The 13,670-nt window shown below is 33.4% G+C and overlaps 2 protein-coding genes across 3 annotated transcripts; both read right to left on the bottom strand.

The window, feature by feature from the left end:
* Nucleotides 1–1,533: 1,533 nt before the first annotated feature.
* Nucleotides 1,534–6,411, bottom strand: LOC115720021 (G-type lectin S-receptor-like serine/threonine-protein kinase At4g27290). 2 transcript variants are annotated; one of them, XM_061109767.1, is made up of 8 exons: nucleotides 6,032–6,411; nucleotides 4,444–5,901; nucleotides 4,173–4,292; nucleotides 3,394–3,539; nucleotides 3,095–3,305; nucleotides 2,739–2,976; nucleotides 2,148–2,298; nucleotides 1,534–2,060 (listed from the first exon to the last, which is right to left on the bottom strand). In XM_061109767.1, the coding sequence occupies exons 2-8, from the start codon at nucleotides 5,783–5,785 to the stop codon at nucleotides 1,755–1,757; spliced, it is 2,514 nt and encodes an 837-aa protein (XP_060965750.1). In that variant the 5' UTR covers nucleotides 5,786–5,901; nucleotides 6,032–6,411; the 3' UTR covers nucleotides 1,534–1,754. The 2 variants fall into 2 exon arrangements, with proteins under 2 accessions (XP_060965750.1, XP_060965751.1); XM_061109768.1 differs by having other exon boundaries at nucleotides 4,444–6,037.
* A 2,600-nt stretch (nucleotides 6,412–9,011) lies between these two features.
* LOC115718445 (G-type lectin S-receptor-like serine/threonine-protein kinase At4g27290) lies at nucleotides 9,012–13,194 on the bottom strand. The gene is given in 8 exon segments (XM_061109769.1): nucleotides 9,012–9,645; nucleotides 9,736–9,886; nucleotides 9,963–10,200; nucleotides 10,287–10,497; nucleotides 10,581–10,726; nucleotides 11,124–11,261; nucleotides 11,441–12,866; nucleotides 13,057–13,194. Coding segments are annotated over 7 exon segments (2,538 nt in total). The 5' UTR covers nucleotides 12,789–12,866; nucleotides 13,057–13,194; the 3' UTR covers nucleotides 9,012–9,339.
* Between the last annotated feature and the right edge of the window lie 476 nt (nucleotides 13,195–13,670).

The raw sequence follows: 13,670 nt of genomic DNA, 5'->3' as shown, positions 1-13,670 counted from the left end.
TACAAGTACAACTGCTCAAGCATTTATCCCTACATTCCTCTAAATTCATACTCTCATTCACCCAAGAATATTGAGCAATGCCAGGAAATTTTGAATGAGAAAAGTCAAGGAACACATCATTCTCTTTGTCATCACAGCTCAGAGGACTTTTTCTCACACACCCTTCTGACCTGTTTTCATTATGCTTTGGCTTAAACCCTTTTAAACATTGGCATATTGTACCAACACATTCTGAATTAGCTCCACAAATTCCATAGTAGGCACAATGATCATTGATTTATTTTTCACACTGTATATGTAGTAAACTTCTTCAGCATATAAGTGTCTGTACACAAATTTGACAAGCTCAATCCCATAAGTAAAATCTCCATGACAGGGGTCAAATTGAGGCCATTTGAGACCTCTCCTCAAGTCCCATCTCATCTCTCAAAACCAAGTTACCATTATCCAACAGCTGAACTAGTGGTTCCCGAGCTTGTTTCGACGAGTTTGTAGACCAAACAAGCACTCTCTTATTGTAATCATTCTGTCCTGAAAACAACACAAGATTTCCTGTGTCGTCTATAGTCAAAGATCGAGATAAATCGGTGATAGGTTCACAACGGTTTCCCACCCAAACAACAGTTTGAACTGAGATTTTCTTATACAAAATTCCCAAATAACGATTCTTTGATGAACTACCTGTTGGAGAAAAGAATCCCAGTTCGAAAACTCCTTCTCTAGACACCAAAGTTGTAATGGTGTCAAACACAGCAAAAGTTGTTCCCTTAATTTTCTAGCTCATTATGGTGCCAACAATATGTTCCATTTAATCAAACTAAGCTATGGAGTTAATTATACAAATACTGTTGGTAATGGAAATTTGTTACAACAAAAAGCAATGGAGTAAGCAAATGTGAATGTTGAACAAATCTGCAGAAGCTAAATTTGCAGACCATTGATACAAACAACATCATAATGCTGTTATATATAACTACACAAAGATAAACCAAGCTTATCAAAAATTGGAGTTTACAAACACTATTCCATATGGGAGATATATATCACATAACATTCAGACCACTATTTCTACAATCTTGTACAAAAGTTTCTAAGTTCCCCAATTTATTTGAAGATAATTTGGCCAATTTCATAAGTATATATATGTTCATACTAATTAAAAACTTAGCTCAAAGATACAATACTCCATTTCCACTTACCATTATTAGCAACTGCAGTAATAGGAAACTCATCTAAACATAAGAAAAGATACTAAATTTATGAACCAAAAGCTAAGTGAAAATTAAACCATTCCTAATTTTTAAACATGCAACTTCTAATAGTTGGTCATTAGTTCAATAAATATATATATATATATATATATATATTTATATATAAAGTAAATGGATTAAGCAATTAGACACAAAAACCATTCACAAAGCAATAGATATGAAATCTACAAGGGTGGGTGAATGCCACTAGCTACTGATGAATCCTGAGCTCTGAAAAATAAAAATAAAAATGATGAAAATGTGAAGATTGAAAAGACCAGACTGAGTAGAATGGTGAGTGAATAGATAGTATAAAATACAATACAACTCAACACAATACTATACAACGTATACCAAATGGACCCTTATTGTCATAATTAGCATATTCTAGGGATCCAATAAGGAACCATACTCATCTAGGTTTAAACCAAATACACAACAAATAAAATGATGCTAAAGCTTTCAAAATTTACATGAATATTTATGATTTGTTGTATGAATTCTCTATCGCCCCTCGATAGCTGTCATGCTTACATTACATGATTGGGGCCGATTAGAGGAGGAATAATCTGCATCCGAAGAGTATGTGCTATTGAAATAGGCTGGTGGTTTGGGATGAGGCAACGCTTTCTCACCACTCAACATCAAAACAACAGAAGACATATCAGGTCTATCAGTAGGCATTTGTTGCACACACAAGAGACCAATGTGTATGCAACGCAAAGCTTCTTCCATGTTGTCATTTGGATCTTTTAGTAAACACTTCTCAATAAGCTTAATTTCACTGCCTTCCTTCATCAAAGTCCATGCCTAACAAATATTAAATAGAACATAAATAAATAGATAACATTCGTTATTGATGTAACATTCATTAAGTATTTTTGTATGTGCACTTACATATCCAACGAGATTGAGAGGACTATTTTCTTCATAAAGGGATCTACTTTTTCTCCCACTTACAATTTCTAGGATCAATATGCCAAAACTGAATACATCGGACTTTATTGAGAATATGCCATCAGAGGCATATTCTGGAGCCATATAACCACTACATTTGCATCATAATATTTATTAGTATACAATAAACATATATTAGAAGAAAAAAAGAGTAATTTGGGGCGAAACGCTCTTATGTTTTAATTTTTATATATTTAACCCTCTTATCTTTATTTTTTTGCGGCAAAATCCCCTTAAGTTTATTTTTCTTTGCAAATTTAACACACTAGTTAAATATTACTGTTAAATATCAACTGGATGACCACTGTATACACTATATGTAACAGTAAAACCTCAAAGTTGATACAGTAGTAATCCAGTTAATATTTAACGGTAATATTTAATTGACACCTTAAATTTGCAAAGAAAAATAAACTTAAAGGGGTTTCGCTGCCGAAAAGAGATAAGCGGCTTAAGTGTATAAAAATTAAAACATAAGAGGGTTTCGCTGCAAATTCTTCAAAAGAAAAAGGAGTTTTGAAGATGACTTACTAGGTTCCTACTACTCTGTGTGTGTTTCCTTCTATTTGGTCACCACCAAAAGTTCTAGCCAAGCCAAAGTCCGAAATTTTGGGATTCATGTCATCATCAAGTAACACATTACTAGCTTTGAGATCTCGATGTACAATTCTCAATCTTGAATCATGATGAAGATAGAGAATGCCCTTAGCAATTCCGCATATAATCTGGAAGCGCTTAGGCCATTCTAATAGTATGCTTCGACTTTCATCTGCAAATGTTAGTGTTTACTTTTATTTGAACAAAATTGGCAAATTTTACACAATAGAACATTAAATGTGTTAAAAGAATGGTGAAAGAGTGTTAAAAGAATGGTGAAAGAGTGTTACCAAAAATGAAATAGTCAAGGCTTTTGTTCGACATGTACTCATAAATTAATAGCTTCATTTCTCTATGAGTACAATAACCAAATATCTTTACAAGATTTCGATGTTGAAGCTTAGCAATTAGTTCAATTTCATTTTTGAACTCATTGACTCCTTGTCCAGAATTCATTGATAGACTCTTCACAGCAATTTCTGTACCTCCTTCCAAGGTACCCTATTACATCACAATGACAATATCCATAATTGGTAAAAAAAAAAGAAAAAAGAATGTTCTGAAATAGGTAAATGAGAGAGAATCTTACTTTGTATACAGGTCCAAAACCACCCTGGCCCAACTTATTATCATCTGAAAAATTATTAGTGGCAGTCCTAATTGTATTTATGTAGAATAATGGAAGCTCCATTTCATCATTTTGGCTTTCATTTCTCTCATAGAAAATATTTGGGGCTGTGAAGATTAAAACCTTGAAGTAATAAGAAAACACTCCTTGTACAAACAATGTCAAAATCTATCTCTTTACCATGTTCACAATCAATATGTAGTTTTAGTATTTTCAATACATGAATTAGTTGTAACAATATTCTTATTTAAATGACAGTGTATAATGTAATTACAAGAATCTCCAACTGTATAATATTGAAACAAGTAGGAGTGCAATGCACTATTTTGTATATAAAAAATGCAGAAAAATTTTTATATAAAAGAAGATAGAAAACATGGAAGGAACAATTATAAGCAAACTCATTAATCTGCATTAATCCTATTATTAACTAACATAACCATCCTTAACGACAGGGCCGACCCAATGTATAGACAGGTTAGGTCCGTGCCTAGGGCCCATATTTTTCGGGGGCCCAAAATTAACAATTAAAAATCTCCATTAAGCTTTTATTTAAGTAAAATTAAATGTATTGTAAACAACAAATATTCATAACTTAGTTAGTTAGGGTGTATGACATATTATACAATGTCACGGGTTTGAATCTCATGACCCTTAGGCTTATATATTTCCAGGGCCGACCCTACTTAACAGTCAGTTATCGTTAATGACAAAATGAAGTAAAGGGTTGAGACTGTTACCGTTAATGTATCTCCTTCTGCAAATGTAATAGCCAATCAAAACTAATCCAATGAAGACAATGACAGCTACAATTATCACTGCTATCTTCACCTTGGACACATTATTTGTTCCTTTAAGATCTGAGAAAAGCAAAATAAAGGGAAATAGAAATCCATAATTTACTCAATTCGATCCCAAAATCCTAGGACAAAATTAAGACTTGGTAGCTGTTAAGTGTAATATAAACCCCACAAATAAAATGCAACATTTTAAATCTACACTAGTATGTACCTGATGTCGAAAATGGTATTCGAAGATACACATTTTGTTCTCTTCCATAAATATCTTTGTTATTTCGAGTATCGAACAAATCTCCAAACAAGAGGACACACTCAGTGCCAATACCTAAATCAGAATTATTCCCATCCAAATTGGAATTGTAACCATAAGCAGTACAAGAGCAGTTACTTAAGCATTTAGCATTGCATTCACCAAGGTTCATACTTTTATTAGCCCAAGCATATTTAGTTTCGGGTACTTTCAACTCGGAAGTTAAATGGAACACATCTTTCTCTGGATCTTGACAATTCACAACACTGTTCCTCACACATCCTTCAAACAAATTCTTTCGTTTTTTCGGTTCATAACCTTCTAAACATTGACATACTGGTTTGTTATCAACCATGATACATTTAGCATTAGCTTTACATGTTCCATAATTGTCACATTGGTCAAGTGGAATTTTGTAATAAGATTCCCAAATTTCTTGTGCTTCTGTCCATTTCATGTAATCAATTGCTTGGCTAAGAAAAATTCTTGAGATCAATGACTTAATTTGAGTATTGTAAGTGAAGTAAATTTCATCATCATTTTCCACAAATATGTAATCAGACATTTGCCAAGCAACTTTTACAAAATTAGCTGGTCCACTGAAACTTACACCTCTCCATGGCCCTTCGCGATACAAAATCGAAGAACCATTACGAATAATTAGTTGAGGAAATGTATTGTTTGGTTCACCAAGCTCAATCCCATAAGTGTAATTTCCATGACAAGGATCATCAGAGCTCTTCCACGACGATAATCGCCTATTTAGACCTCTCCTCAAGTCCCATCCCAATTTTATTCCAGGTAACATTGTATCAGTTGGATAATCAAAGCTTTCCCATAAATATTTTGTTGTGTTTGCATCTTTCTCATCTCTCAAAACCAAGTTACCATTATCCAAGAGCTGAACTAGTGGTTCCTTGGCTTGTTTCGACGAGTTTGAAGACCAAACAAGCACTCTGTTATTACTCTGTCCAGAAAAAAGCACAAGATCTCCTTTGTCGTTTATACTCAACGAGCCAGATGAATCCTTGATCGGTTCACATCGGTTTGCAACCCAAACAACAGTTTGGTTACCTGTAATGTTGTTGTACCAAATTCCCAAATAACGATTCTTTGATGAATTAGCTGTTGGAGTAAAGAATCCCAATCCAAACATTCCTTCTTTGGATACCAATAAAGCTGTGTTGTTACTATCTCTCATGATTTCGGGTGGTCTAAGGGTATCAACCACAGCTAAAGTTGTTGTAAATTGAGAAAAAACTCTCAAAACAACTAAGGTAACCAGAAAAGAAAGAAACTCCATAATTATATGATTAATCTTTCTAGTTTATGATGATATGAACCATTTATTTTCTCTGCTTCATTCAAGTGATCATAATGCCTAAAAACATCATACCAGAGAAAGGGAATAACTTCAATCTGAGTAAGAACAAGAACATGAATTTCAATAGCCAAAACAGAAATATAGAAAGATTCAATATATATAGAAAGAAAGTGCAGAAGTGTTATGTTTACAACAACTTATGCAAACACAATATTAAGAATATACCTTGTTAATGCAGGGTGTGTGTGTTGTGGATTTATGTTTGTATGAATGTTGTTAATGATGCTATTAATTAAAGTCAACAAAGAAACAGATCTTTGTTGTGTGAATTCTAAAAGAAAAGGAAATATTAACACTGGAAAAATGCAAGTGGTTGGTACTAAGTAGGTAGTAGACAGTGAAAGCTTATATTTATATGTACAACGGTTGTTAAACATTCAACCATAATTTAAAACAAATAGCCATATACACATAATGCTAATAATGAAATTTCTTAACGTACATGTAGTATAAGAGTATTGCTATGAGCAGGGCCGGCGGCCCAAGACCCCTATATTAAAAGGCCTCATTTTTTATATAATGTAGTGTGGTCGTTTGGTACGCCGTATTGTATTGTGTTAGATTGTGTTGTGTTGTGTTGTATTGTATTAGTATTATTTAATACAATTCCATGTTTGGTATTCACTTGTATTGATTTGATCGTGTAAAGTTATAATATATTTTCAATACACTCGACCTTAACACCAACTACGGGTTCGGGTCCCGAGTCCTGGGTTTGGGTTCGGGTCAGGGTCCCAGGTCAGGGTCGGGGTCGGGGTTGGGGTCTGAGTTCGGGTCGGAGTCCGAGTCTCGGGTCCCAGGTCCGAGTATGGGTCCAGGTCTCGGTCCGGTTCGGGTTCTTGTCCGGGTTCGGGTCCGGGTCCAGGTCTTGGTCTGGGTCCCAATTCCCAAGTCATAGGTCTCAAGTCTAGGTCCCGAGTCCCAAGTCCCAGATTCGGGTCTTGGTCTGGGTCCGGGTTCGGGTCCAGGTCAAGTTCCGAGTTTGGGTTCGGGTCCGAGTTCAGGGTCTAGGTCTGGGGTCCGGGTCCAGGTTCGGGTCCGAGATCTGGGTCTGAGTCTGGGTCTGGGGTCCGGGTCCGAGTCCGGGTTCGGGTCCCTGTCCGAGTTCGGGTCTGGGTCTCGGGTCCCGAATTCGGGTTCGGGTCGGAGATTGGTGTTGACTCCAAATCTTTTATAAATATTATAATATAATCTAATACAGACTATTTGTTATGTATTAAATAATACAACATACATTGTATTAAAAATTTTGATCGTAATAATTAATATAATAAACTACTTTATCTAAACATAATGATAAGGTGGTGTTTTGTGAATGTATAACAATTTTTTTTTTGTAATAATTATTAAATTAAAATATACGTCGATATTTAATAACTTGGGATTCCTAAGTGAGCAGAACACGAACATAAAACAAAAAGAACTCGAATAACAGACAAAAAAAATGTTCAAAACAAATTAAATAGCTCTATATAATCTAAGACTTTCTCAAAGTTGACTTCCTTGCCATTTCCTTTTTTTTATTATTAATTTTTTTTACTAATTAATCTTTGTTTGTGTTAAGTATTTCTAATAGTTTTGAAGTTTATCATCTTTGTCTGATGTTGCCATTATTCATTTCAATAATAAATAAATTAGATAGTCTTTGAAAAAGACTCAATTTTATTCTACTTGTTCCTTATCCTTGGAACTGGTCAACTGGGGCTTCCTTCTTATTAATTAAAAATTTTGTGCTGTTTCATATAAATGATTAAACAATTTAATGCAATGGGAAGCTTTTAATTTTTTACTATGCAAGTGTGAATAGATTTATAACATTAAAATATTACCTCAAAGTAATGAATGGGCAAGAATCCAACCATAAGAAAGGACCAAGAAAGTGTGTCCTTACCCAACAATAAGACATAACTCAACATTATTTCAATATTCACAATGCATATTAATATAATGTTTAGTTTTACTAGTAGTTTGTTAAGTGTAATTTTTTTTCCAAATTTAATTGGTGACCATTAGCAATATTAATTCTTAAATATTCACCACCTCTCTCTATCCTTCCAGATTTATTTTCACTATAGATGTAAAGTCGGTTAATCATGAGATCCAATCTTAGTTCTCAAAGATAATGATAGAGAATAATGGATAGAGTTGAGGTCTAAACACTATTACTTTTTCTTTATTTTATTATATTTAAATTATAAAAATTATTAAAATAATCAATCTTAATTAAAGTAGAGTGATTCGCTTTGTTCTCATTTGCACACGCTTAACTGTGGAGTTCTTTCGTGATGGATTACAGAAAAACAAGATGCACCTCGTTGATATAAGGAGTATCAATCAATCCATTTAAACCATTTTCAATTGTGTAATTCCTTACCTACACAATCTCAGAATCATTTCACTTGACCTTTCTCAGACGATGTGAAATTGTACAACTTACTCGATATTTCTCCTTACGGATCACTACTGACTGTCACAATAATAAATAAAAAGCTCTCAATTTAACTTTTTAACTATTTTAGCTCAAATTTGGCTAAACAAATACCATTGGATATGCTCTAAGAATGTATGTTCGAAAGTGTGTTCAGAAAGTGTCTTAAAGAGTAGTCCAAGTGTGTTCTAAGAGTTCAAATTGTGTTTCAAAGCATGTATGAGCAATGAAGAATTGTAAGTGTGAGTGCTTTGGTGTGTATTGTAATTACATTTGCACGTAGTGTTCGATTCAACAATCTTCTTTACTAAATAGAGCTATTTTAACTATACTGTTTGTTGTTTGTTTTTGTGTTGGTTGTGATTAAACTTTTGTAACCACGGTTTTCCTCTGCCAAAAGTGATGATTCTCGATACATAATGGGGAGGGGCTAGTTTAAGACAAGTGGTCCCTTTCTCTTTTTCAATGTTGACATCAAACCAAAAATAGAGAAGCCATTTATGCATTCACATCTAGCTCTAACAATGGTTACCAAAGTAGACATTCAAAGTTGTAGTATTTCACCTGGCTGATAGGCTTTGGCACTCAATACTTTGCAAGTGTCGATCTCATTCCCTATTAAAACCAAAAGATACAAAGAAAATGGATCAAAAGAGGTTAATCATCACAACACTACCAACAATTGAGCTTAACGAAAAAAAAAACAAAGTATCCTAATTTCCTACAAATAGTTTTCTTTATTCTCATCTCTCAAAACAAAGTTACCATCATCCAACAACTCAACCAACGCTTCTCGGGTTCGTTTCGATGAGTTTGTAGACCAAACAACAAGGAGCCAGATGAGCCCTTGATCAAGTTACATTGGTTTGTGACTCAAACAAGAGTGTGAACTGGAATGTTGTTGTACCAAATTCATAGATAACAATAGTAGGCAATAAATCTAATAATGGATCATTATAATTAAGGAAAGCTCCAACTATACAATTGAAATGATGCTAAAGCCTGAAAATTTACATAAAAATTTGTGATTTGTTGTATGAATTCTCTATCGCGCCTCGACAACTGTCATGCTTACATTGCCTGATTGGGGCCGCTTAGAGGACGAATAATCTGCATCCGAAGAATATGTGCTATTCCAATAGGCTGGCGGTTTGGGTTGAGGCAACAACCTCTCACCACTCAACATTAGAACGACAGAAGACATATCAGGCCTATCAATAGGCATTTGTTGCACACACAAAAGGCCAATGTGGATGCAACGCAACGCTTCTTCCATGTTTTCATTCGGATCTTTTAGTAAGCACTTCTCAATAAGCTTAAATTCATTGCCTTCCCTCATCAAATTCCATGCCTAACAAAATGTTAAATAAAACATAAATATAAATACAAATTTCGCTATTAATGTGACATTAATTAAGTATTTTTCGTATGTAAAACTTACCAATCCAATGAGATTGAGACTACTATATTCATCATAAAAGGATCTACTTTTTCTCCCACTTACAATTTCTAGGATCAACGCGCCAAAACTAAATACATCAGATTTTATTGAGAATAGGCCATTAAAGGCATATTCTGGCGCCATATAACCACTGCATTTACATAATATTTTTTTTTTTAGATTATGAATATTAAAGAAACTGTGTTTGTTTTTTAAAGATGACTTACTAGGTTCCTACTACTATGCGTGTCTTTCCTTCTATTTGGTCTCCACCAAAAGTTCTAGCCAAGCCAAAGTCTGCAATTTTCGGATTCATATCTTTATCAAGTAACACATTACTTGCTTTGAGATCCCGATGTATAATTCTCAATCTTGAATCGTGATGAAGATAGAGAAGCCCCTTAGCAATTCCACATACAATCTGGAAGCGCTTAGGCCAATCTAATAGTATGCTTCGACTTTCATCTGCAAATGTTAATGTTTTTCTTTTATTAGAACAAAATTGACAAATTTTACAAAATTTAACATCACAATTGTTATAAGAGTGTTACCAAAAATAAAATAGTCAAGACTTTTGTTGGACATGTACTCATAAATTAATAGCTTCATTTCTTTATGAGTACAATAACCAAATATCTTGACAAGATTCCGATGTTGAAGCTTAGCAATTAGTTTAATTTCATTTTTGAACTCATTGACTCCTTGTCCAGAGTTCATTGATAGACTCTTCACAGCAAATTCTGTACCTCCTTCCAAGGTACCCTATTACACCACAATGAAAATATCCATAATTTGTAAAAAGAAAAGAGAATGTTATGAAGCAAGTAAATCAGAGATAATCTTACTTTGTATACAGGTCCAAAACCACCCTCTCCAAGCTTATTAGCCTCTGAAAAATTATTAGTGGCAGTACTAATTGTGTTTATGTTGAATAATGGAAGCTCCATATCATCATCTTCACTTTGCTTCCTCTCACAAAAATTATTAGTGGCTGTGAAGATTAAAACGTTGGAAATAATAAAAAAACCCTCTTTATAAAATCTTGTAAAAATAGTGTTCACAATGTTATAAGATACTTTGTACTTATTTGTTACTTTAAACTTAAATTTGATCAATAAAAATCAACACAACCAAACTGTCATCAATTATATAATTGTATGTTGTGTAATAATGTAGTTCATGGGGTGTCCAACAATTTTTCAAGAAATTTTAAATAATTTATGAGTGTCAAAATCAAAATATTAATGTTATCTCAGTAGTGAAAATTTAGTAACTATGCACTTAAACTTTACAAAACCAAATGCTCTGTTCTGTTCAAATCAAAACAATTTCAAGCCAAAAGTGTTGTATGACAAAAATGAAGTAAAGGGTAGAGTAGAAACTCTTACCATTAATGTATCTCCTTCTGTAAATGTAATAGCCAATCAAAACTAATCCAACAAAGAGAATGACAGCTACAATTATCACTACTTTCTTCACCTTGGAATTACCATTACCATTATCACCAACACTTGTTTCTTTTGGAGCTGAGAAAGGCGAAAACAAAACAGAACACATATGTTAACTTAATATGGGTATAGACAGGGCCGACCCTAGGTATAAGCGGGCTAAGCCCGCTTTTAGGGCCCACCCATTTTAGGGGCCCATTTCAACTCAGGGCCGGCCCTGGATATAGATAGCATTTTAAATCTGTACTAATCTGTACCTGTTGTCGAAAATGGTATTCGAAGATAAACATTTTGTTGTCGGCCATAAGTACCCTTGCTATTTCGAGTATCAAATAAATCCCCGAACCATAATACACACTCAGTTCCAATAGCTAATTCGGATTTACTACCATCTAAATTGGAATTATAACCATAAGCTGTACAAGAGCAATTGCTTAAGCATTAAGCATTGCATTCATCATGCTTCATACTTTTACTTGCCCAAGTATACTTAGTTTCAGGCACTTTCAACTCAGAATTTAAGTAAAACATATCTTTTTCTTTATCATTACAGCTCACAAAACTGTTCCTCATACATCCTTGTGACAAATTATTTTTATTCTTTGGCTCGAAACCTTCTAAACATTGGCAAATTGGATGATCATCCACTATGATACATTTAGAATTAGCTCCACAAGTACCATAATTGTCACATATGTCTCCTGGAATTCTGTAATAAGATTCCCATACTTCTTGTTCTTCTACCCATCTCATGTAATCAATTGCTTGGCTCAAAAAAATTCTTGAGATCAACGAGTACTCATTTTCAACATTGTAAGTGAAGTAAATTTCATCCTCATTGTGCTCAAATTCATAATTAGAGCTTTCCCAAGAAACTGATACATGATTCGAAGTTCCCCCAAAACTAACTCCTCTCCATGGCCCTTCGCGATACAAAATCGAAGAACCATTACGAATAAATAGTTGAGGAAATGTATGGTTTGGTTCATCAAGCTCAATCCCATAAGTGAAATCTCCATGACAAGGATCATCAGAGCTCTTCCACGACGATAATCGCCTATTTAAACCTCTTCTCAAGTCCCATCCCAATTTCATTCCTGGTAACATTGTATCAGTAGGATAATCAAAGCTTTCCCATAAAAAATTTGTTGTGTTTGCATCTTTCTCATCTCTCAAAACCAAGTTACCATTATCCAAGAGCTGAACAAGTGGTTCCCGAGCTTGTTTCGACGAGTTTGTAGACCAAACAACCACTCTGTTATTACTCTGTCCAGAAAAAAGCACAAGATCTCCTTTGTCATTTATACTCAACGAGCCAGATGAATCCTTGATCGGTTCACATCGGTTTGCAACCCAAACAACAGTTTGGTTACCAGTAATGTTGTTGTACCAAATTCCCAGGTAACGATTCTTTGATGAACTAGTTGATGGAGTAAAGAATCCCAATCCAAACATTCCTTCTTTGGATACCAATAAAGCTGTGTTGTTATTATCTCTCATAATATCAGATTCTCTAATGGTATCAACCACAGCAAAAGTTGTTCTAGACAGAGAAAAAAGACTCAAAACAACTAATAAGGTAACCATAAAAGAAACCAACTCCATATATATTATTAGTTTTCTCTGCTTCAAGTGATTATAATGGCTAAAATCATCATATAAGAGAAGGGGAATAACTGCAATCTGAATAAGAACAAGAACATGAATTTCAAAATCCAAAATAAAAATATAGAAAGATTTAATAACTAGTGAAAAAAATATATTAATTTTGAGTGAATTTAATGGAAACAGAGCCACAAAATGATCAAGGTCAAACCAGATCAATATATATTATATATATATGTAAATACTCAAGAGAAATTAGTGAACGTACCTTATTAATGCAAGTTTTATATTTACATAACTAGCATTAATAGATCAACTTTGATCTGAAAATTTTTGATATATCATTGTAATAACATTGTTAATGATGATATTTATTAAAGTAAACCTTAGCAACAGATGTTTGACTTGTGAATTCATATTATATATATATATATATATATATATATGTTTGTGTATATACACACTAGCACATGAAAGTGGTAGGTAGGTAGTTAGATAGTGAAAGCTCTTACACGTAAGTATTTGACAATATCCATATACATATATATTTATTAGCGTTTGTGTGTACCTATCTAAATAAAATTTAAGGAAAATATATTATATATTAGGTGTGTTTGAAAAGAAAAATACCACAAGAGGTGTTATATTGATCGCTATTGGTGTAATTTAATATAAAATCCCATATATTTTAATTTAATAAATAATATAAAAAACTGCTAACTATAAATTGGTGTGAAAAGCCTCATTTTTCTTCTACTTCTTCCTTATCCTTTGAGAAGTCAGAGGGTCTTCTTCTTCTTTTCTTCTTTTCTCTCTCAATGTTTGATTAATTTACTTTTTTTTTTTTTTTTTTTATTTTTCATATGTTTAAATGTTTTCTCT

The sequence above is a fragment of the Cannabis sativa genome, chromosome 2 (assembly GCF_029168945.1).
Source record: "Cannabis sativa cultivar Pink pepper isolate KNU-18-1 chromosome 2, ASM2916894v1, whole genome shotgun sequence".
Lineage (NCBI taxonomy): Eukaryota > Viridiplantae > Streptophyta > Magnoliopsida > Rosales > Cannabaceae > Cannabis > Cannabis sativa.
Note: the sequence above shows the minus strand (reverse complement) of the source record. Positions and strands in the feature narration are given on the sequence as shown.

Bases quoted from the DNA above. Each gene is read 5' to 3' on its own strand.
- LOC115720021 (XM_061109767.1), bottom strand. From the start codon at position 5,785: ATGGAGTTTCTTTCTTTTCTGGTTACCTTAGTTGTTTTGAGAGTTTTT. The intron at 3,540-4,172 runs GTAACAGTCTCA...TAATCTTCACAG, and splicing joins CAGAAGGAGATACATTAACG to CCCCAAATATTTTCTATGAG. The intron at 3,306-3,393 runs GTAAGATTCTCT...GTGATGTAATAG, and splicing joins GTTTTGGACCTGTATACAAA to GGTACCTTGGAAGGAGGTAC.